The sequence below is a fragment of the Kogia breviceps genome, chromosome 10 (assembly GCF_026419965.1).
Source record: "Kogia breviceps isolate mKogBre1 chromosome 10, mKogBre1 haplotype 1, whole genome shotgun sequence".
Taxonomy (NCBI): Eukaryota; Metazoa; Chordata; class Mammalia; order Artiodactyla; family Physeteridae; genus Kogia; species Kogia breviceps.
In genome coordinates, this window is record NC_081319.1 from 8,079,529 (window position 1) to 8,104,399 (window position 24,871).

General features: G+C 44.6%; 1 protein-coding gene across 3 annotated transcripts in view; it reads left to right on the forward strand.

The window, feature by feature from the left end:
* Positions 1-24,871, forward strand: part of SRGAP3 (SLIT-ROBO Rho GTPase activating protein 3) — a 258,672-nt gene that overhangs the window by 220,207 nt on the left and 13,594 nt on the right. For all 3 annotated transcript variants that reach the window (XM_067043563.1, XM_059077757.2, XM_067043564.1), the window contains 3 exons: positions 3,029-3,134; positions 3,335-3,562; positions 6,414-6,493. In XM_067043563.1, coding sequence (XP_066899664.1) covers positions 3,029-3,134; positions 3,335-3,562; positions 6,414-6,493 — 414 coding nt within the window. The remainder of the gene's footprint in view (positions 1-3,028; positions 3,135-3,334; positions 3,563-6,413; positions 6,494-24,871) is intronic.

A 24,871-nucleotide genomic window follows, 5' to 3' on the forward strand; every position in this document is an offset into this window, starting at 1 on the left:
AATGTTAGTATTTTGGAATAAACTCCTTTTAAAATTTTTAAATAAACTCTTGGAGTTACAGAAAAGTTGCCCCACACCCCGTTTCACTAGGGGTGCTTCTCACAGTGTTCTGAGGGATATTTGCAGCCAGGGAGGTGCCCCAGGAGGTGACAAGGGCCTAGGGAAGCTTGAACCCTCTTATATGTCTTGTGTGAAAGGCTCTTCCTCCACTCTTCTGTCCCCCCACTACTTCCTGCTCATCTTTCCTGATCCACTTCAGGCTCCAGACCACCTCTCAGAAATCCCAGGCCACAGAGGCCCAGCCCTGTCTGAGCCCCAATGTCACCTGCTCAGCCAGTATTTCCAGAAGCTCCAACAGCCCAGTTCCTGAGTGGACAAGGTGTTCGACCCCTGGTACAAGGCCATGGCATTGTGTACCTTGAATGACAGTGTGAGAGGAAAAGTCCCTCCTCACTTCCCTCCCAAAGCCTTGGTTACATCAAGGAGTGACACCCCCTCTGCCCCCAACATACAAGTCAATCTCCCTGCTAAACAGAGAGAGCAGGGCCTCAGTCTCAGGAACTTTTGTATAAAACAATGTCTACCTATAATTTGGTAGCATTGTTTTGCTTTCATTGTATCTCTTTTTTTTTTTTTTTTTTGCGGTACGGGGGCCTCTCACTGTTGTGGCCTCTCCCTTTGCGGAGCACAGGCTCCGGACACGCAGGCTCATCGGCCATCGCTCACGGGCCCAGGTGCTCCGCGGCACGTGGGATCTTCCCGGACCGGGGCACGAACCCGTGTCCCCTGCATCGGCAGGCGGATTCTCAACCACTGTGCCACCGGGGAAGCCCTGTATCTCTTTTTATGCTACCTTTTAATTATGGCAAGTGATCCTGGTTTGTCTTTTACAGAGTGAGGTAAGGTCTCCTTTTTTAAAGAAATGTATTTAAGAAAACAGTATTAATAAACAGTAGTGGAGGTGGTCTAGGGCACTGTGACTGCAGCCGAGGACATGGAGGGGCCTGTATGGGGGTCAGTGGACTCGATATGTGTGCCAGAGCCTTCCACTCTGTGTGGAGGCCTTGGTGAGGTGCCAGACCTTGAAGGTAGGCTGAAGCATGCCAGGTGGAGAAGCGAGATCACCAGTGTGTGCAAAGGCCTGGAGCAGGAGAGCCTTTGTGTGTTTGTGTGGAGGAGGGGGGGGTGGCTAAGGTGGCCTGGCACAGTTCTTCCGCCGGGCACTACTGGCATTTTGGGTAGAGCAGTGCCTTGTTGTGTGTCCCACATATTCAGGACACTTAGCATCTTGGCCCCTGGATCCCAAATGCCAGTGGCACCCCCCAGTCACTGCAACAACCCAAGAGAATGCCCCACATGTTTGTAAGTGCCCCAGAGGTGCACACACACTTCATCTGAGAAGCACGGATCTCAGTCATCTTCAGATACTTGGAGAAGGGGCGGCAGCTGGGAGATGAAGCAGGCAAGGGCGGTTGAAGCTCCATCATGAAGGGCCTTGGATACAGAGGAGAAAGGGGGAAGCTGTGTTTTCAAAGGAACATGCTGACAGAGTATGGAGGCTGGAGAAAGGAGGGGCTGAGTGAGAAAAACATGTTTTTCTCTGAAAAAGAAACTGACATGGGTTTATGCATCAGCCCTGCAGATAATCATTGGAGCTTTGGTAGCTCACTGTTAGCCTGCGCTTTCTCTCTCTACAGAGAAAATCCACAAAGCACTTTTTTCTCCTTACCAAGCCCAATTTGCTGCCCCCAACCCTGGCCTGACTGATTAAATGTCTGTATCACTAGGGTTGACCTGAAAACAGGGGTCAGAGACAAGAGCCCAAGAATCACCGGGCTCTTTGACCAACATACAGCTCAGGAGGTGATTATTTATTCATTGCTCATTTCCTGAGCCACCTACTCTGTGCCAGGCCTGTGCTGCAGGTGGTGTTTTTTTTTTTTTTTTTTTGCGGTACACGGGCCTCTCACTGTTGTGGCCTCTCCCGCTGCGGAGCACAGGCTCAGTGGCCATGGCTCACGGACCCAGCCGCCCCGCGGCATGTGGGACCCTCCCGGACCGGGGCACGAACCCGCGTCCCCTGCATTGGCGGGCGGACTCTCAACCACTGCGCCACCAGGGAAGCCCTGCAGGTGGTGTTTTTAAAGGGTCTAAGAAAACCTGGTCCCTGCCTGTGTTCATCAGGACTCATAGGCTACAGGTGACAGAAGCTCAGCTTACACTGACTTAACCCATAAGAGGGAATGTATTGGCTCATATATCTGAGAAGTTTAGGCCCAGGTGGACTCAGACCTCACACGACATCTTCAGGAATCTGTCCCCTCCAGCTCTGTGGTGACTTCACTCCCGGACACCATCTTCTTTCCTGGGAGCCCCCAGCTGCTCCTCTACCCGGTTTCAAGAGGGAACTTCTCTCTAGGTTTCTCCAGCTGAGTCCCAAGGATCAACTCTGATTTGTTCTGATTACGCCCTGGGCCCCCGCCCTGGGCCCAGCCCTGTGGCTATAGGGAAATTTGATGCTTTGATTGGCCAGGACAGGGTCACATTTCCATCCCTGGAATGGAGAGTAAAACTGCCTCCCCCTGGGCTTCCCTGGTGCTACAGTGGTTAAGAATCTGCCTGCCAATGCAGGGGACACGGTTTGATCCCTGGTCTGGGAAGATCCCGCATGCCGCGGAGCAACTAAGCCTGTGCACCACAACTACTGAGCCTGCGCTCTAGAGCCCGCGAGCCACACCTACTGAAGCCCTTGCGCCCAGAGCTCGTGCTCCACAACAACAGAAGCCACCGCAATGAGAAGCCCGCGCACCACAACCAAGAGTAGCCCCCGCTCGCCGCACCTAGAGAAAGCCCGCGTGAAGCAACGAAGACCCAACACAGCCAAAAATCAATCAATCAATAAATAAGAACAAAACAAACTGCCTCCCCCTGAACCACGTGGGCTGATCTCACAGGTGGGACACACAGGTGTCAGCTACTTGGCTCTCTGATGGTGAAAGGCGCCCTGAACAGTCCCTTTATGTTGCAGAACTGGAGAGCCCAGCTGAGAGGGTGCACCAGATCCAACAAATCCTCATCACCCTTCCCCGCGTGGTCATCGTGGTCATGAGATACCTCTTCGCTTTCCTCAACCAGTGAGTTGCCCAGCCAAGGGGGGGACCCCCTCTTTGACTCAGCCCTGGCCTCCTTTGGGAGGGGGTGTCCTGGGGTTTGTAGGTACAATTGTTCCTAGAACATGGCACCCTCCTGAACTTGAGTACAGCCCCCAAGAGAAAGAAACCACGGGGGAGGAGTCACCTTTCCCCGGTGACTCGTGGGTACTCCTTTCTCGTAGCCTCTCGCAGTATAGTGACGAGAACATGATGGATCCCTACAACCTGGCCATCTGCTTCGGGCCCACCCTCATGCACATCCCTGAGGGGCAAGACCCTGTGTCCTGCCAGGCACATGTCAACGAGGTCATCAAAACCATCATCATCCACCATGAAGCCATCTTCCCCAGCCCCCGGGAGCTAGAGGGACCTGTGTATGAAAAATGCATGGCTGGAGGGGAAGAATATTGGTAAGATTCCATTTTTCTTAATATTATTAGTTTCATCGTTGTTGTTGTTACTGTTGAACCAGAACAGTAAGAAACCCTTTGATTTTCTTACTGCTTTTTACTCTGTACTCCCATATATATTTTCTCATTTGAGCTTCGCACCAGCCTTATACGAGGGATAGGTGCATCAGTCAAGACTGTCTTGGTTTATAAGGGACAGAAATACAACTCAAACTGGCTTAAGCCAATTGGGAGTTTAGTTTTAACTAAATAAAGTGTGGGATCATGGCTTTAGGTATAGCTGGATCCAGGGGTTCAACTGTTATCATCAGGACTCAGTCCTGCAATTCCCAGCCCCTGGCTGCTTTCTTCTACATTGGCTTCATTCTCAGGCAGCCTCTCCCTTGGTAGTTTCAAAGAGGCATCTGGTAAGTCCAGTTTAGAGCCTGTTCTCTTGCCATTCCCAGTGGAAAAAGAGCTTCTCCTTCCCAAATGTTGTAACATAAGCCCAAGAATTATGTCTCCTCCTGATGCTTGGGTCTGGTGAACTAATCCCATCGATTAGGAGATGTATGTAATGCTGTCATTGGCCAGGTGAGCTACAAGCCCATCTCAGGCAGCAGGGGGGTGGATAATCCCCACCTCAGCCTCTTAAACTGAGAATGACTCTTCCCACCCTTGTCCCCTACCGGCTAGAGTTCTCTTTTCCTGGCAAAGTTTGTTCACTTTCTTTGAGAGCTGCACACCAGGCCAACAGGTGCTAGTTGGACACCTCTGTGTACCGGGTGCTACGCTGGGTCTTGGGAGACATATTTTAGAATCTTATCAAACTCAGGGCTGACTACCTTCCCCAGGCTAAGACCTTAAAATACGGTGAAAATAGGACATTTCTGTGAAGACAGAAAATTCAGAACACCAACTGACAAAAACCAAAGGGTTCCTACTCTTTCTTCCCAATCCAGGACGACACACAGCTGTATGTTTAGCTATTACCCACACTGCTTTCAGCCAGATGTCTACCAGAGAGTTAGTCTTTTGATTGTCAGAGCGTTCCTGGACTCTTGTCTCGCTTTAGTTCTGTGGGCATATTTGGGCAGCGACTTCAAAGAAGGGAAACGTTCCAGCCTCCTTGTTTCTCTGCAACACTTCTCTGCATAGAAACACCGGGCCACAGCTCTCTAATCTCATTTGAGGCACCTGGAGCCAGTCTGTCCCTGATCTGTAACAGAAATCCTGCAACCAGCAAGCACACTTTTTAGACAAAGAGAAGCTTTTCAACTTTCTCACTTTTGCAGCCATTACCAGTTTTCTTTTCTTGCTGCAATACATATAGTTAGTGCTCTGGGAAGGCACGTACAGATCTTAGCATACTTACCAAAGCACTACATACAATAACCACACTTTTCTTAATCCCATTTGTGCCCCATGAGAAAGGAAAACTATTAATTACATGGTAATTTTGGAGGAGTTTTCAAAGCCAAAAAGGAGGATTTGGTTGAGGGTCTCATCACAGTGGACAACATTCATTCATTCATTCACCAAATGGTTCCTGAGCATCTGTCCTGGGCCAGGCCCTGGGCTGAGGGGCAGGGATGTAACCTGACCAGGTGTAACCCCTGAGACAGGGAGGAGGAAACAGGCAGTTCGAGGAGTAGGGGCCCTGGAGCCAATGTAGGGAGGTCAGGAAAGGCTTCCTGGAGGAAACTCGGTGACTTGACTGAGACCCGAAGGATAAACTGGGTCAGCCAGGTGAGAGCCGGCAAAGAATGTGCTAGGCCTGGAGCATGCAATAAAATGAAAAGAGTTCTGTATGCCTGCAGTGTCTCATGTGACGAGAGAGTGGTGAGGGAGGAGGCCCCGCAGGCCAGCAGGAGCCCGGTTATGAAAGGCCTTAAGCCATTGTGCAGAGTCTGGAAGTTATCCAGGAGAATTTTTCATAATAAAGTCCATATTCCTTGAAATGGTACTGTAAATGTCACCTCCAAGAAGCCTTCCGTGACACCCGATGTAGGTCCCCTCTCCTGTTCTTGTCTCTGCTCATTTGTGCCTATATAACACTTTTCAGCTTGTAGCACTTCTGTTTCTCAGCCCACGAGGGCAGGGTTTGTGTCCACGTTAGCCATCGATGCATTCCTCTTACCTAGCACCGTGCCTGGCATAGATGAAGACTCAGTCAATGGTTTGATTAAGAAAAAAACGGATTGGCTCACTATGTGAATGACCCCTGGCCTCAAGAAGCTTACAGTCCAGTGAGGGGGCAGCAGCTGATGCAATTGTCCCCGTGCATTAATGACAGAATTTCATGGTCCCGGACTCACTCTACCCCTAAGGCCATCATGGTTGCCAGCCTGCTCGCCACCTGGGCTCACGTGGATTTTGCACGCAGCACCATGAGGCAGCCCCGAGGAACCCAGTCCTTGGGAGCTTCACCCACCTCGCTGAGCTTGTCACCTCTGCTGTAGGACAGACGGGCAGGGAGCCAGGCCAGATGGATGACTCTCAGTACTTCCAAAGTCCCTTTTGCTCTGGCCTGAAGTCCTTCTGAGGAAAAACGTCGGTGTTTGACTGCCCTCTAGATCCCACAGAACACTGAGGCACTGGCAGCCTTTACCAGGAAGACAGCCCAGCAAATTTCAGGGCTGGGGTCAGCTGGGGGATGGTATGCAGCGAATCTTCCCAATGCGTGAGGGGGCCGGGAGTGGTTTTCTGTTAGGAAGGTCTGTGGGTGGTCAGATGAAAAAAAATGGGGTGAAGTGGGCCTGGCCCGATCCGGGTCGAGGTGCAGAGGTGGGCTAGGCCAGCTCCTGCGGGAGGCTGAGGGCAGTGTGAGGTACAAAGCCCCCAGGAGTCCCCTCCCCATGTTTCCGTGCAGTGACAGCCCGCACAGCGAGCCGGGGACCATCGACGAAGTTGACCACGACAATGGCACCGAGCCTCACACCAGTGATGAAGGTGAGTGAGGGGGCATCGGGGCGAGGAGCTCACCTGGGGCTTCTCCTGCCAGACTCACGCCCGCCCACCTGCTGGGCCGACCCACGTAACCACCACCCACCCAGCTTTGCAAGTCAGCACGTCGTCCTCTGGAGCAGACGGCGACCCAGAAAGACCTCCGGTCCACTGCATCCCCGCACGGCTTGCCTCCTTCCCTTCTGCGTCCTGCCTGGCCTGAGTGCAAACCTTAAGTGACCAGCGTTTCCTAAGTAGGAAGCAGGCTTTGTCCTCTGTCCCTCCCCTGCTGGGGGTCTGTTCTGCGCCCGGCCTGACCTGGGACCTGGGGCACATCAATGAACCAGACCTGGGTCATCAAGGCGCTCCTGGTCTTGTCACCAGACGGGTCGAGAGCAGCTCCCCACCATGCAGAGTGACCATGCCAGGCTGCAGGGGTGACCCAGTGCAGTGGGTACCCCGAAGGCGAGGCCAAACAGTGGTGACCCAGGGAAGTGTGAGCAGGTAGAGAGAGAAAGGCCAGCCTGGGCTCTGAGGGACTCCTCAGACCCTCCACCCCTCTAGACAAGGAAATAAAATCAGGTTTGTCTCTAGGGAGCCTGGACAGTGTAGGCGAGCAGTCTGGATAACACGGTGCTGGGGCCAGCATTTCCATTAGGCAGATCAGGCACACTGCCCAGGGCCCACGATGCTTTCAGGGCCCATGAAAACATTTTAATTTTTTTTTTTAATAATAAGGAAAAAGAGAATATGAGCCTGGATTATACTCATCTCTGTACAATGCAGTTGTAAGATATAATTTTTTTTTTGCGGTACGCGGGCGTCTCACTGTTGTGGCCCCTCCCATTGCGGAGCACAGGCTCCAGACGCGCAGGCTCAGCGGCCATGGCTCACGGGCCCAGTCCCTCTGCGGCATGTGGGATCTTCCCGGACCAGGGCACGAACCCGTGTCCCCTGCATCGGCAGGCGGACTCTCAACCACTGCGCCACCAGGGAAGCCCAAGATATAATTTTTGACATTTCTTTTAGTGGAGGAAGGGGCCCATGCAAGCACAGGTGCCAAGGGCCTGAGAGTCACAACACCTCCCTATGTTGACTGAGCACAGCCCTCCTTTCTCCTTGTGATAGTCTCACTTTAAAAAAATCATTATTCAGCAGTTCTCTTATTTGCCTTTGTGTTTGTCTTGTGGGACAGTCCCAGGCCCTATTGGCCACCATTTTTGTCAGGAGAGCTGGGTATGTCGTCAGGTGAGGTTTCTGGGAGTTGGCATAAGAGGCAAGACTAATAGGTGGGTTTTCGTATTCTAGTGGGACTATTTCAGTTTCCAGCCACAGAACCTCCAACTCAAACTGACTTAAGCCTAAAAGGGATTCAGATTATATACTTGACAGTCCCAGGGTCGGCATGGCTTCAGGCACAGCTGGATCCAGGAGCTTAGTAGAGCTTGTCAGGAATGTGTCCCCACCTTGCTGTTCTGCTTCCCTCTGTGTTGGCTTCATCCTCAGGAAGTATCTCCCTGTGTGGTGGTCTCTGGCAACTCCAGGCTTTCCTCATCCTTTTACCCAAAGTCCCAGTGGAAGAGAGCTTCCTTTTCAGAATGGTTCCAAGAAAGGTGCTGGGATGAAGTCTCACTGCATTGCCTTGAGTCATGCACCCAGGCGAGAACTAGTCACTGTGGCCCAAGAGGGAGCTGTTGGGTCGGACCTGGGTCCCAGGGCAGGAGAGCACATCTAGGCACAGTGTTCAGCTCTGCCAGAATCCTCGGAGTCTGAAGTCATCCTGAGCTGATGAAAGTGTCCTGCAGAGCCTTTGTTTTGAGATATGAAGGCTGCCACCTTCTGCTTGTTTGCAGTGGTTGGCTTTTCTCTGTCCTTCCTTTCCTCTCTTTTCCTACCACCTCCAGTCCACCCTCTCCCTCTATCACTTTTAACAGCCCCCCTTCTCGTTCTCTCCATCTGTTGCTTGTTTATTCCCGTGTGTGTGTGTGTGTGCGCGCGTGCAGCTCTTGTTCTAGGTCTTGCTCTCAGCCTCTCTTCTTCCACTGGTGGAAAACACCTCTTGTCCAACAAGATAGACTGATTTTTTCAGCATTGAGACCTGTGGGGGCTGCTGGTAGAGGCAGACACGTCTGTGAGGAAGTGGGTCAGGTGCCCTCTGAGGAGCCTTGCAGCCTTCCTGGGGGATCCATTTTCGGGGGTCTGAGGTCGCTGTCAGTCACCCTGCACCTGCTGTGTTTCCCCACAGCTCCTCCCTGGGGTGTGGAAGGTGCCGTGGGTGTCAGGACTGAGGAGGGGGAAGGCCAGAGAGCACGGGGCTTGCTGCCACAGGACACGTCTGGCAGGCTTCACCCCCCACCAAGAAAACCCCCAGAAAATGCTGCCTCGACCCCCTCAGAGCAGAGGCACACAGGTCCCTGGAAGGGGATAGATCAGAGCCTTGCGTCTGCTTCTCCAGGAGATCCTGTCCCTATTGTTCTTTGTCATGCTGCTGGTTTCTGAGAATGACAAAGGTAGGGAGAATCGTCCTGGAAGGACAGTGGTCCTCCCCGGGAGAGCCAGTTCAGGGAAGGCTCTTGCTGTATCCTGTGTGTTGGTGTGGGTGCTGAACCATGGACGTTCTCTGGAGAAAAACCAATTGCATTGTCAAATGTTTACATTCACGCCAACTCCAGCTGAAACAGTCATAGAAATGTTGAGCTGCAGGAATGGTCAAGGGGGCGCACTGGACTGGAGACCTTTATGGCCATGTGATCTTTGATAAGCCACGTAACCTCTGGCCTTGGTCTCCTTATCTGTAAAATGGGAATGACAGCAGCAAGAGGATTGTGGTCTAGGTTGAAATGAGGTGACATACATGAAAGAGCTTAGCACAGTGCTTGGGACCACTAGGTGACTAGGAAACATTAACTGACTGGTATCCAGTGTAAATCTTTCCTGATCCTGATAAAGAAACCAAGTCCAAAGAATTTTATTGATGTAACTATTTAGTGGCAGCCTAACTGCCTCATTTCTTACCTACTTTCCTCTAAGACATTTCATGTAGGGGATCCACTGGTATCTTCGTTTCTCTTGAAAGTACCCTGTATGAATGGAGCCCAGCCCTTCAAAGGTCAAATCGGCCATAACACCACAACTCCATGTCCTTGTATTCCATGGGTCACCCATTGAGTGACCGAATTGGAGGAACAAGTTAGTTGTTTGAAAGTCTCCTGCCTTTGCTGTCTCAGCAGACTCTGCACCTAACTGACGCCCGCTGCCCTGTCTCGAGTCTATAACACATCATGGGTGTGAGTGTGGAAAATCCATTTGTGCTGGCTCTTCCTGTCTCCAAGACTTATGAAGAAACAATGGTTAGGCTAAGAACCCTTGATTGTCGGAAATAAACAATGAAAACATTAAGGCAGCCAGTCAGTAGCAACTTTCTTAATACAATGCTAAATGAGGAAACAGACTGCCAGACAAAGAAACCACTGAAACTGGTAACAGAAACATGCTCATATAGTTAAAATGTGCACCATTATCCTTTCATTGATATTTTCCCCAAATTTGCCAAATTGCCCTTGACTCCTTGCACATCGTCTACATCTAGAAAGCCATTAAACCATTAACTCTTTGCACACATCAGGTATCCATAAATCGGCTTTAGGAGGCCCATTACAGGCAAAATTTCATTTCTGTAGGAACGTGTGCCTCTGAGAAGAGGTCCACAGTTTTCATCAGATTGTTTTAGTCATTGACTAGAAATCAGGGTAAGAGTTTTACTTGTTTCTAAAATATTCATTCCCAGTATCTTCTTTAATAAAAAAATATCAAACACACCGAAAAGCTGAAGATAATTGTACAGTGAACACCCATATAACTACCACTTAGTTTCTACAATTGAAAACATTCTGCTTTATTTACTTTTTCATGTATCTGTCTACCCATCTGTCAATCCATCTTATTTTGTTTTTAATTAATTAATTAACTTATTTATTTATTTTTGGCTACATTGAGTCTTCGTTGCTACGCACGGGCTTTCTCTAGTTCCGGTGAGCGGGGGCTACTGTTCGTTGCGGCGTGTGGGCTTCTCGTTGCAGTGGCTTCTCTTGTTGTGGCGCACGGGGTCTAGAGCGCAGGCTCAGTAGTTGTGGCACACGGGCGTAGTTGCGGCACACAGGCGTAGTTGCTCCGCAGCGTGGGGGATCCTCCTGAACTGGGGCTCGAACCCGTGTCCCCTGCATTGGCAGGCGGATTCCTAACCACTGCACCACCAGGAAATCCCTTCATCTTATTTTTAACACATTTCAAAGTAAGTTTCAGTCATCACTGAATGTCTCCCCCAGACACTTTAGCAAGCAAATCATTAAAAAGGGCCAGTATTGTTCATGGTTCTTTTTTTAAAAAGTAAAATTGCAACACTGAAATGCATAAATTTTAAGTGTTTCATTCCATGAGTTTTTATAAATGCAAAACATTTGTATAACTCAAACCCCTCTCAAGATACAGAATATTTCCAATACCCCAGAATGTTCCTTCATGCCCTTTCCCACTCAGTCCCTGCCCCAAAAGCCCAAGAAGCAACCACTGATGTGATTTTTTTCCAGCAGAGATTAGTGTTGCCTGTTCTAGAATTTCATATAAATATAATCGTGAAGAGAGTCTTTCTGCTCTGTCTCCTTCCACTCGGCATAAAGGTTTGAGATTCATCCATATTGTACGTATTAGGCAAGGTTTTGAGGGTATTAAAATGGTATTTCAGTCAGTTTACACGTGAAAGCCCAATTCTGCCTGAATGATGGCCACTATACCCCGTAAGAAATAAAGACAATAGAAAAATGAGAACAGTGGTCACGTCATTATTTCCTCACCACTAGTGCAGGGACGGTAAACTGGCCAGCACCACGTGCTTAAGGCTGAAACCTGGCTAGGAATCTCACTGCCTCTTTTATTTTAACCATTTTAATGAGATATAATTCACATACCATACAGATCACCCATTTAAGGTGTACAAGTCAGTGGTGTTTAATATATTCACAGATACATGCAGTCATCACCACAGTCAATTTTTGCACATTTTTTTTCCAAAAAAATGTTATTTTTGAACATTTTCATCACCATAGAGAGGACCCCCATGGCCTTAGCTCTCATCCCTTACTCTCCTTTCCCTCCCACATTTCTCCCCAACCCTAAACAACCACTAATCTCCTTTCTGTCTCTATGTGTTTATCTATTCCAGACATCTCATATAATGAAATCATGCCGTATGTGGCCTTTGTATATGGCTTCTTTCACTTAGCATGATGTTTTCAAGATTCATTCCTGTTGTAGCATGAATCTGGAATTCATTCCTTTCTATGGCTGAATACTATCCCATTGTGTGGACAGACCATGTTTTGTTTATCCATTTTTCAGTTGATAGACATTCGGGTTGTTTCCACTTTTTGGCTGTTATGAATATTGCTGCTGTAAACATTTGTATACAACTTTTGTGCAGCCATATGTTTTCATTTCTCTTGGTTACATACCTAGGAGTGGAATTGCTGGGTCATACAGTAGCTCTATGTTTAATCATTTAAGGAACTGCCAGAGTGCTTTCCTTTAATCATTTAAGGAACTGCCAGAGTACCATTTTATATTACTACTAGCAGTGTATGGGGGTTCCAATTTCTCCACATCCTTGTCAATACTTGTTATTATCTGACTTTTTTATTATAACCATCTTAGTGGGTGTGCTGTGGTATCTCGTTGTGGCCTTGATTTGCATTTCTCTCATGACTAATGATGCTGAGCATCTTTTCCTGTGCTTATTAGTCATTTGTATAACTTCGCTGGAGAAATGTCTCTTCAGATCCTTTGCCCAGTTAAAACTTTGGTTATTTGTGTTTTTAATATTGAGTTGTAAGAGCTCTTTCTATATTCTAGATATAAGTCCCTTATCAGATATATGATTTGCACACATATTCTGTGGGTTGTCTTTTCGCTTTCTTGATGGTGTCCTTTGAAGCACAAAAGTTTTTAACTTCGATAAAATCCAATTCATCAACTTTTTCTTTTGTTGGTCATGTTTTTGGTGCTATATCTAAGAATCCTTTGCCATATTCAAGTTTATGAAGATTTACGCTTTGTTTTCATTTAAGAGTTTTATAGTTTTAGGTTTTGTGATTCATTTTGAGTTAATTTTTGTATATGGTGTGATCATTCCTTTCTGTATGGCTATGCAGTCCCAGCATCATAAATTGAAAATATTATTCTTTACCCCATTGAATGATCTTGGCCCCCTTGTAAAAAAATCATCTGGCCATAGATGTATAGGTTTATTTCTGGACTCTCAATTCTATTCTACTGATCTGTATGTGTATCCTTGTGCCAGTACAATATTGTCTTGATTACTGTTGCTTTGTAGTGTGTTTGTTCTTCTTTTTCAAGATTGTGCTTCTTTTTCAAGATTTTTTTGGCTATACTGGGCTCTTTGCAATTCCATATGAATTTTAGAATCAGCTTATCACTTTCTACAATGAAGTCGGCTGGGGTTCTGATGGTGATTGCGTTGGATTTGTACATCAGTTTGGGAGTATTGTCATCTTAAGTGCTATGTCTCTGATCCATGAACATAGGATGTTTTTGAATTTTTAATATTTTATTTAATTTCTTTCAACAATAATTTTTAGTTTTCAGAATTTGAGTTTTACACTTCTTTTGTTAAATTTATTCCTCAGTATTTTATTCTTTTTGATGCTAATGTAGATGGAATTGTATGTTTAATTTCATGTTGAATTGTTCATTACAAGTGTATAGAAATACAATTGATTTTAATATATTGTTCTTGTAACCTGCAACCTTGCTGAACTTGTTCATTCATTCAAATAGTTTTTAGTGAGTTCCTTATGATTTTCTATATACAAGATCATAGCATCTGTGAATAGACATAGTTTTACTTCTTCTTTTCCAATCTGGGTGCTTTTTATTTCTTTTCTTTGCCCAATTGCCCTGGCTAGAACCACCAATACAATGTTGATTACAAGTGATGAGAATGGATATCCTTGCCTTGCACCTGACCTGATGGGGAAAGCATCCAGTATTTCACTGTTAAGTATGATGTTAGTTGTAGGTTTGTCAGATGCCATTTATCAGGTTGAAGAAGATCCCTTCTCTTCCTGGTTTGCTGAGTGTTTTTATCATGTTGGCTTTTGCCAAATGCTTTTTCTTCATCTACTGAGATGATGATGTGATTTTTTTGTTTTTTTATTCTATTGATCGATATATTACATTAATTGATGGGGGGATGTTAAACCAATTTTGCATTCCTTGGATAAATTCCACTTGGGTGTGGCACAAAATTCTTTTTATATGTTACTGGATTCAGTTTTCTAGTATTTTGTTGAAGATTTTTGCACATATATTCATGGGATATTGGTCTATAGTTTTCTTGTGACGTCTTTGTCTGATTTGGGTATAAGGTTAATACTGACCTCATAAAATGAGTTGGGAAGCATTTCCTCCTCTTCTAGTTTTTGAAAGAGTTTGTGAAGAATAGTTATTAATTCTTTAAATGTTTGGTCTAATTTAGCAGCAAAACTGTCTGGGCCTAGGCATTTCTTTGTGGGTGGGTAGTTTGGTCTTTTTTTAAAAAAAAAAACTGATTCAATATCTTTATTTGTTATAGGTCTCTACAGGTTTCCTATTTTTTCTTAAGTTAGTTTCAGTAGTTTGTGTCTTTGTAGGAATTTGTTCATTTCATCTAACTTATTCAGTTTACTGGCATACAGATGTTCACAATATTGCTTTATAATCCTTTTTTCTTTCTGTAATGTCCATTTTTCATTTCTGATTCTAGTGATTTGAGTCTTCCCTTTTTTTCTTGGTCATTGTAGCTAAAGGTTTGTCAATTTGTTTGATCTTTTTAAAGAACCAGGCTTTGGTTTAATTGACCTTCTCTATAATTTATCTATTCTCTATTTCATTAATTTCTACTCTAATCTTTATTATTTCCTTCCTTGCTTTAGGTATATTTTGCTCTTCCTTTTTCCAGTGACTTACAGTGGAAGTTTAAGCTATTGACTTGAGCTCTACTTTTTCTTAATACAGGCGTTTACAGCTATAAATTTCTAAGCACTGCTTTAGCTGCATCTCATACATTTTGGTATGTTGGGTCCTCATTTTCATTCATCTCAAAGTATTTTCTGATGTCCCTTTTGATCTTTTCTTTGACCATTGGTTATTTAGGAGGGCATTGTTCAATTCTTCATAATTTTGAGTTTCCTACTATTGAGAAATCAGTAGTTTCTTTCTATTGTGATTGGAGAAAATACTTTGTATTATTTATATTCTTTTAAATTACCCGAAGTTTGCTTTATGGCCCAGAATATGGCATATCCTAGAGAATGTTCCATGTGCACTTGAGAAGAATGTGTATCCTCTTGTTGTTGGGTGGTGCATTCTATAGATGTATGTTAGGTGTACTTGGTTTATAATGTTAAATTTTCTGTTTCTTTGTTGATCTTGTGTCTAGTTATTCTGTTCCTTATTGGAAGTAGGGTGTTGAGGTCTCCAATTATTATTTTTTTGAATTATCTGTTTTTCCCTTCATTTCTGACATTATTTGTTTCATGTATTTTGCTGCTCTATTATTAGATGCATTATATTTATCATTGTTATATCTCCCTAATGGACTGGTACCTCTTTAGTAATTTTTTTTGTGTTAAAGCCTGTGTAGTCTGATATTAGGATAGTCACTCTAGATTTCCTGTGGCTGTAGTTTGCATAATATAGTTTCCCCATCATTTTACTTCTGCTCTAATTGTGTCTTTGAATCTAAAGATGTCTCCTATAGACATCATATAGTTGGATCCTGTTATTTTATCTAGTCTGACAGTCTCTGCATTTTAATTGGATTGTTTAATCCATTCATATTTAATGTTATTATTGACATAGTTGGATTTTTACCTGACATTTTCCTTTTTGTTTTCTGTGTGTCATGGTTTTCTTGTTCCTTTATTTCTTCTTTACTACTTTCTTTTGCATTAAATATTTTCTAATGTAGTATTTTAATTTTTAAATGATTTTTAGACTGTGCTTAACTATATTTTTGAGTTATTTTTTAGTGGTTGCTCTAGGGCTCTACCATATATGTCCTAACTCTGAGAATGAACTTCAGATTTATAGTAGTTTAATTCCAGTAATATGTGAAAATATTACTCATATATAGTTCTATTCCCCTTTCTGTATTTTTGTGGTATTATTGGTATACATATTACATCTGTTAATTTTATAAATGCAGCAGCACATTGTTATAATTATTTTTTTTTTACCATCTGTAGCCATTTCCTTAGCCCAGTACAGCTTTGCTCTCACCTCCTTTGTTCTCTAATTGCAAACATATTATACATATATTACATTTCTGTGTGTTATAGGCCCAGTAATACATTATATACATATATTATGCATATTTTTTTTTTTTTTTTTTTGCGGTACACGGGCCGCTCACTGCTGTGGCCTCTCCCACTGTGGAGCACAGGCTCCGGAAGTGCAGGCTCAGCGGCCACGGCCTACGGGCCCAGCTGCTCCACGGCACGTGGGACCCTCCCGGACCGGGACACGAACCCGTGTCCCCTGCATCGGCAGGCGGACTCCCAACCACTGTGCCACCAGGGAAGCCCTATACACGTATTTTTTAAACTTGCTTTCAAAATAAATTAAAAGAAGAAAAGAGAAAAAATATTCATTTATACTCTTTTATGATTACATAATTATCTTTATTAGTGCTTTCTGTTTTTTCTGTGGATTCAAATTACTATAAGGGTTACTTGCTTTCAACCTGAAAAGACTTCTTTAGTGTTTCTTATAAGGTAGCTTTGCTAGATAACACATTTTGGCTTGTTTTTTTTTTTAATCTGAAGATATCCTTATTTTGCCTTACTTTTGAAAGATAACTTTTCTAGATTTAAGATTCTTGGTTGACAGTTATTTTTTGGAGCACTCTGAATGTGGCATCCCACTGTCTTCTGACCTCCATTGTTTCTACTGAAAAGTCATATGTTAATCTTATTCGGGTTCCCTGTAAGTGATAAATTATTTTTCTCTTAATGCTTTCAAAATTGTCTCCATGTCTTTGACTTTCAGTGTTATTACTGTGATGTGTCTATATGTAGATCTTCTTGCATTTGTCCTACTTGGCATTTGTTCAGCTTCCTAGATGTGTAGGTTATTGTTTTTTCAATAAATTTGGGAAGTTTTCAGCCACTATTTCTTCAAATATATTTTCTGTTCGTTTCTCTCTTTTCTCCTACTACTCCTGTTACACATATGTTGACACACTTAATGGTATCCCACATTTCTCTATGGCTTTGTTCATTTTTCTTCCTTCTTTTGTCTCTTGCTTCTTCAGCTTTCATCATTATTTCTATCAATCTGTCTTCAAGTTTGTTAATTCTGTAGCCATTTCAAATCTACTCTTGAGCCCCTAGTAAATGTTTAATTTCAGTTGCTGTATTTTTTAATTCCAGAATTTTTAAAATTTATAATTTGTATCTCTTTATTGATATTCTGTATTTGATTCAACATTGTCCTCATACTTTACTTCTTTAATCATGGTTTCCTTTAGCTGTGAACATATTTGTAACAGCTACTTTGAAATTTGTTAAATTTGACATCTGGTTATTCTCACAGGCATTTTCTGTTGTCTGCTTTTCTTTCCCCCCAGTGTTTGCATCATACTTTTTTTTCATACTTTTGGTGTTGTTGTGGGGGTTTTTTTTGCATATCTTCTAATTATTCTTGGTTGGAAACTGGACATTTTAGATAAAATATTATAGAAACTCTGGGTACCGGTCCCTACCCTGTAAGGCTTATTTGTTATTTGCTTCTGTGTTTGTTTAATGACTGACTGGACTGTTTCATTGACATCTGTGTTCCCCTTCCTCCCTTCCCCCATACATACGGTGTTACGCCTGACATTACTTCCCAGAGAGGAACAGCTTTGCATATGCCCACAGTCACCAGAGATGACAGTGGTTTTGTAGGGTTCTCTTTCCCTGACTACATCCAGCTGTTAAACTCCACTAATTGCTGCATGTTTTGCTCTATTGTTTTCTTTTTTAACATCTTTATTGGAGTATAATTGCTTTACAGTGATGTGTTAGTTTCTGCTGTATAACAAAGTGAATCAGCTATATGTATACATATATCCCCATATCTCCTCCCTCTTGCATCTCCCTCCCACCCTCTCTATCCCACCCCTGTAGGTGGTCACAACACACTGAGCTGATCTCCCTGTGCTATGCAGCTGCTTCCCACTAGCTATCTATTTTACATTTGATAGTGTATATATGTCCATGCCACTCTCTCACTTTGTCCCAGCTTACCCTTCCCCCTCCCTGTGTCTTCAAGTCTATTCTCTAGTAGGTCTGTGTCTTTATTCTCGTCTTGCACCTAGGTTCTTGGTGACCTTTTTTTTTTTTTTTTTTTTTAGATTCCATATATATGTGTTAGCACATGGTATTTGTTTTTCTCTTTCTGACTTACTTCACTCTATATGACAGACTCTATGTCTGTCCATCTCACTACAAATAACTCAATTTCATTTCTTTCTATGGCTGAGTGATATTCCATTGTATATATGTGCCACATGTTCTTTATCCATTCATCTGTCGATGGACACTTAGGTTGCTTCCATGTCCTGGCTATTGTAAATATTAACAGTGTCCTCAGTCATAAATTTTTCTACAAACCAATCCAATCAAACTCTGTCTCCTTTGAAGGAATAGTTTCTGAGGTCATTGTTTGGTATTTGTTTTGACCCTAGGAGGGCTCCTCTCAGCTGTCTTATTCTCTGGTTATCTCTTCCAAAATAGTTGGCCTACAATCTGGGCTGTATCTATATTAAATCTGTGAACCTGCCCACAGTTTTTGCATTTCACCACAATCTCCACTGTTCTTGAGAGCACCCTTAGGCCTGAACTTCTCCAAGCTCTGTTGCAAATGAAGTCAATTCCTTTGGGAAGAGATTAGCAGCTGTTTTACAGCCTCCTTTTCCCCCCAGGCAAAATCTCTGAGGTAGATGTCTGGAGCCTGGGGGTGAGGACAATGGCAAGCTTCTGAGTGACCTCCCCATTCTAGGAGCTGAGTGCTTTGTGGAGAGGAAGGCAGCATCCTGAGGCCCTCTCAGCTTGCCTCTTCTCACAAGGAACCATCACCTCATGAGGTGGGGTAAGGGTGATCAGGGCCCAAATATTCTCACTGGTGCTGTGCCCAAGGCAGAACTTGTATTGTGTAAGTGAAGGTTGGGTGGAATGAGGAGCCCTCACCTCTCTACCATACTCACCTGGGACTTAGCCTCAGCAACAGGTAGCTGGGGGCAGGAGGAGAAACACTATGTCCTGCTCCTCCTGGGAAGAAAGCCCTCCTGCTAGAAGCAGGAGGTGGTGGGAGAGGAAGCCCTATATGCAGGCTACAGCAGTCTGAAGTGGAGTCTGCCTACCTGAGCTTGGGGATGCTGGTGGAGGGAGGGAGTAGTCTTGGTTCAAGTTGCACAGACCCTCTCCCTTTTCTTACCGAATTTTCATAGATTTTCTTGAATAGATGTTTCTTCATTTGTTGTTTGCCTGTAGGACCATTTCCAGAGGCTTTCAGTGGTTGTTTGTTTGCTTGTTTTTGCATTTTTCACAAGTTTCACTGAAGGGTAGATCAGCAGATCTCCCCACAGTGTCCTGCCAGGTTGATCACTCTCCTATCCTCTTAAATAAGATCAAAGTCTAAATACTAGCTGGTGCTGCAGCCAGAGGCAATGAACGAACCCAAGGTCATGAGTGAACAGAGGAGAAAAGAAGGATCCTGTGGACAGGCCCCAAGTGATTTCATTACTTTGGTTGCAGGGAAGATGAGAGAGAAGAGAGGGCACAGCCATGTTCCTACCCTTTAACACGGTGACCATGGCCTCTGATAAATGGTCCTAATGAGATTAGGATTCTCTCTTAAAAGAGCAGAGACAGTGTGTGTGTGTGGGGGGGGGGTGGACAGGGGGCAGTGAGGTGGTTTGAGAGGGACAGAGCCGTCTGCTCTCCTGTGACCTAAAAGGGTCCTCTGTTGTGGCATCATTAGAGAGGGGCATTTGCACTTCCTCTTGGGTGATAAGTAGAGAAGGATAATGAGTATGGGATTTGAAAAATCTCCAGCCTTCAGATTCTGAAATGAAACCAAAGCTCCAGTCTGTCTTTTCATCTCCATGTCAGGCCCTGGGCCGCCACTGAACTGCTCCTGCTTCTAGCCTCTCCCCTCCAGTCCTTTTCCAACTCTGCAACTGCTCTGCTCCTGGAGTGACTTTTCTAAAGTTTGACTCCAGGCAGGCCTCTATGGGGACAGCCTTCAACCTCTTCTTTAGCTTAGGAATGGCCTCCGTATTTCTTCACTCCCTGTAGGGCCCATGGGGCACCTACCTGGCCTAACCAACCTCTCCATAAGCAGGAGTCAAATTGAATACCAGTCATACAGTATGGTATATATGTATACTCATATTTGCACTGTGTCCGTGTAAAGGCCCTGTAGCAGGAATAAGCATATTGTGTTTTAAAAACATCAAGAAGGCTCTATTAATGATACCTGGGACCTGGGCTTAGATCTCAGCTCATCACTGTCTACTTATGTGACTCGCCCCTCGTGTGACAGATCATTTCACCTCAACCTCAGTTTCCTCACCTGTAAAATGAGGGTAGTGTGCAGATACTGTTGTGAGGATATCACTTACATGTGATAACATAAGTAGAACCCTTGGCACATGGTAAAAGCTTAATTTGTTCATGCAAGTAACAAGTATGTATTGAGTGCCTACTCATCCCAGGGACTGTTGTAAAAGTGGGAAAATAGCAGGAAATAAAATAAAATCCCTGTCTAATGGAGCTCACATTTTAGTAGGAAAGATCAGCAGTAAACAAATTTGGAAACTGCACATTTGTGCACACACGCAAAACTTCAGGTTTTCATCTGATCTATGAAGAAGAAGAAAGCAAGAGTGAACTGAAGTTGGTGCTTTTGTAGTTAGTGAAGGGTGGCCAGGAAAGGTCTTGCTGAGGCATTGGCATTTGAGTACAGATTTGAAAGAAATGAGAAAATGGCACACAGTGGTCAGTAAATATTTGTGAAATATGAATGAGTGCAAATGTCTGGGAAGAAAATATCCCAAGGAGAGGCAATAACACGTGCAAAGGCCCTGTGGCAGGAATACTTGGCATGTTTTAAAAGCATTAAGAAGGCTCTGTGAATATTTATACTGTAGTTTTTAGGGGTAAAGTATACTGATGTCTGCAACTTACTTTAAAATTCATTAAAAAATTAGATGGATGGATGGATAGATAGAGGGATGGACAGATATATGCTTATGTTAGTATAGTAAAATGTTCATAGTAGCATTTAGGTGGTAGGTATATGAATGTTCAGTGTAAAATTCTTTCAACTTTACTTTGTGCTTGAAAAGTATCATAATGCAATGTTGGTGGAGAAATATCAGGAAGTCTAGTGAGGCTGGAGCAGACTGAGGGAAGGAGAGAGTAGTCAGAGAGAAGGCCACCGAGGTCTCCAGGGCCCAGAGCATGGAGGGCCTCATAAGCTATGAGGAGACATTTGTGGTTTTTTTGTTTTGTTTTGTTTTGTTTTGCGGTACGCGGGCCTCTCACTGCTGTGACCTCTCTCGCTGCAGAGCACAGGCTCCGGACGCACAGGCCCATCGGCCATGGCTCACGGGCCCAGCCGCTGCGCGGCATGCGGGATCCTCCCAGACCGGGGCACGAACCCACGTCCCCTGCATTGGTAGGCAGACTCTCAACCACTGCGCCACCAGGGAAGCCCGAGACATTTGTGTTTTGTTCTAAGCACAGTGCGAGGCCTTCAGGGGGATTTGAACAAGAGAGTTTCATGACCTAATGCAAGCAAGAATGAAAGCGAGGAGGCCAGGTAGAGGGACAGTGGTGGTCTGGACCAAGGGGGGGGCAGTGGAGGTGGTAAGGCTGGTCAGATTCAGGGGACAATGTGAAGAAGCTGCTGATGGATTAGTTATGCATTGCCCAAGAGCAGGGCTTTGGCTTCAGCACGGCAGATGGTGGTTCTGTTTCCTAAGATGGGGAAGATGAGGGAGTGGAGTCAGTTTGGGGAGGGGTGTATGGGACAGTGATAAGAGGGAGAATCACATGTTCTATTTTAGGTGTGAAAAACCCAAATAATAGACTTCCTAATAAATGGTAGCTATTATCACTGTTTCTATCCCACACGATTCCATAGTGACCTCAGCAAACACAGAAGCTCTCTCTCAGCTTGCAGCTCAGCTCTACTCTTCATCTTTTCTTCTTTTCTCCCCCTTACATTTTCCACTTTTCCTCGCTTCTCCACCTGCCACTCCAGACCACCAACAGTGACTGCTGGAGCCTCTGGAAATGAGCAAGCCTCTGCCCGGGTCGGCTCTTCAGCATTATGGGGGGTAGGATCAGAGGAAGCCCTTGGGGTCAAACCCGAGAGCATGCAGACCGTGGAGTTCAGCTCATGGGCTTGCAAGACCCTCCGGCCTTTCTGTCTCTGTAGCTAGGCAGACACGCAGGTCACCAGGTGGTGCTAACACATGGCTGGCGTGAGATTCAAAGATGCAGCAGAGGCTTCCCTGGTGGCGCAGTGGTTGAGAATCCGCCTGCCGATGCAGGGGACACGGGTTCGTGCCCCGGTCCGGGAAGATCCCACATGCCGCAGAGCAGCTGGGCCCGTGAGCCATGGCCGCTGAGCCTGCGAGACCGGAGCCTGTGCTCCGCAACGGGAGAGGCCACAACAGTGAGAGGCCCGCGTACAGAAAAAAATAAATAAATAAAATAAATAAAAGATGCAGCAGAAAGAAGTATGGAGATCTCTCCATTTTACTGAGAAGGTGACTCTGAGTCCAGATCTGAGTTCACTTGACCCATTTAGCCGGGCTGTCATTTTACATCAACTACGTCAGAACAGCATGTAAAGACATTTGTCAGGGAGCCAGCTGGGGAAAGCTGACTTAACTGTCAGAGGCCTGCTGTCTGCAGAAGGCTGTCACAGGCACTGATGTCTGGGTCCACCAAGAGGCCACTGCGTCTCATGGGGGCACTGGCCCAGTCTTCTTGAGGCACCTGCTCACAGAGAGGAGTCCTAGTGTGTGTGCGTGCGTTGGGGATTAACAGGGAGGGATGATTTCCGTGCTGCTCATGGCCCTTAGGAGTCATTAGCTCTGGCAACAACAACTAACTCTCTTATGAAGCTAATTGTGTGCCAGGCATGGTTACAAGCACGTCATGTGTAATAACTCGTTTAATCCTATGACAGCCCTATAAGGTAGGTACTATTATTATCATTCCCATTTTACAGATGAGGAAACGGAGGCTTAGAAAAGAGAACTAAGTTGTTCAAGGTCACACAGGTAAAAAGTGGCAAAGCCAGGTATCGTGGCTTTGCCACTTTTTACCTATGTAAAACTCCATGATGGACAGGCTGCGTGGGCGGAATCAAGATAATCCACGAGGACAGGAGAAGAGACAGTCCCATGGGTGCTCAGCACAGGGAAGGTATCTGCAGGATAGAGAGAGCAGGAGCCACCTTTGGTACTCTTTTGTTTATTAGAATTTAATAGATCTGTCTGTCTATATAGGTGTGTGTATATATATATATATATATATGTATGTGCATTCTCTTTATAATATTAAACATCTTTGTGCTTTAAAATACAAATACATTAACACTTAAACATGACCCATTTTCTATCGTTTTCTATCCATTTTCACCTCTCAGGGTACAAGCTATTACACAGGTTAAATAAATCATAGGCATAAGTGTCCTGCTCCCCCAAAAGTCTCCTTCCCAAAGATCACTAGCTGCCTGGTCTTGAGCAAAACACTTAAATTCTCTGCAGCTCAGATTTCTTTGTGTAGACCTACCCCATAAGCTAAAGCCGTTAGTAATTATAATCATAATCACAAGAGCCACTATCAGCTGAATACCTAATGTATTGTATGTCTGTGCTATGCGGAGCACTTTCAACGTATCTCTCTTTTTTTTTAAATGTATTGAAGTCTCGTGTCTTTCTTTTTTTAGATATAATTGATATATAAGTTTATTCGTGTCAGGTGTATAGCATAATGATTCTATATATGTATATATTATGAAATGATCACCACAATAAGTGAGGTTTAACATTCATCACCACACAGTTACTTTTTTTTCTTATGATGAGAACGTTTAAGACCTACTCTCTTAGTAAGTTTCAAATATATAGCACAATTTATAGTCACCGTGCTGTATATTACATCCTATGATTTACTGATCTTATCCCTGGGAGCTTGTACGTTTTGACTCCCTTCACCCATTTCGTCCACCTCCACCTCTGGCAACCACCAGTCTGTATTCTGTATCAATGAGTTTGGTTTGTTTTTGATTTCAGATTCCACATACAAGTGAGATCATACACTATTTGTCTTCTTCTGTCTGACTTATTTTAGTTAGCATAACACCCTCAAGGTCCGTTCATGTTGTTACAAATGGCAGGATTTCCTTCTTTTTTTATGGCTGAATAATTTTCCATGGTTTATATACACCAATCTTCTTTATCCATTCATCTGTCGATGGACATTTTGTTTGCTTCCATGTCTTGGCTATTGTAAATAGTGCTGCAGTGAACTTGGGAGTGCAGGTATCCTTTCAAGTTAAGTGTCTTCATTTCCTGTGGATAAATACCCAGAAGTGGAATTGCTGGATCACATGGTAGTTCTATTTTTAATTTTTGGAGGAAACTCCATACTGTTTTCTGTAGGGGCTGCACCAATTTATTTCCCACCAGCAGTGCACAAGGGTTTCCTTTTCTCCACATCCTCACCAACTCTTGTTGTTTCTTGTCTTTCTCAAAACAGCCATTCTAACAGGTATGAGGTGATATCTTGTGGTTTTGATTTTTGATTTGCATTTCCCTGATGATTAATGATGTTGAGCATCTTTTCATGCCCCTGTTGGCCACCTTTTTGTCTTCTTTCATGGATTGTTGTTTAATCCTCCTAAAAGCAACTGAGATGTACAGATATTATGTAACCTGCCTGAGGTCACACAAACAAGAGGTGACAGAGCTGGGCAGTAGAAGTGTCTCAAGGGCAAGAGCTATGTTCTCATTGCTTAGCCCAGGCAGGCCCTGTCACTGACCAGAGAAGAGTAAAGCTTTGATGGGTAAATGTGCATGTGCAAAGAGGTATGCTTGATCTATAGCCCCCATAAGAATTCTCCTGCTCCCCAAATTAGGTTCATGGATGAGTGAGTGAGTCAGCTCAGGCTGCCATAATAGAATACCACAGACTGAGGGCCTTAAACAACAGAAATATATTTCCTCACAGTTCGGGGAGCTAGAAGTCCAAGATCGAGGTGCCA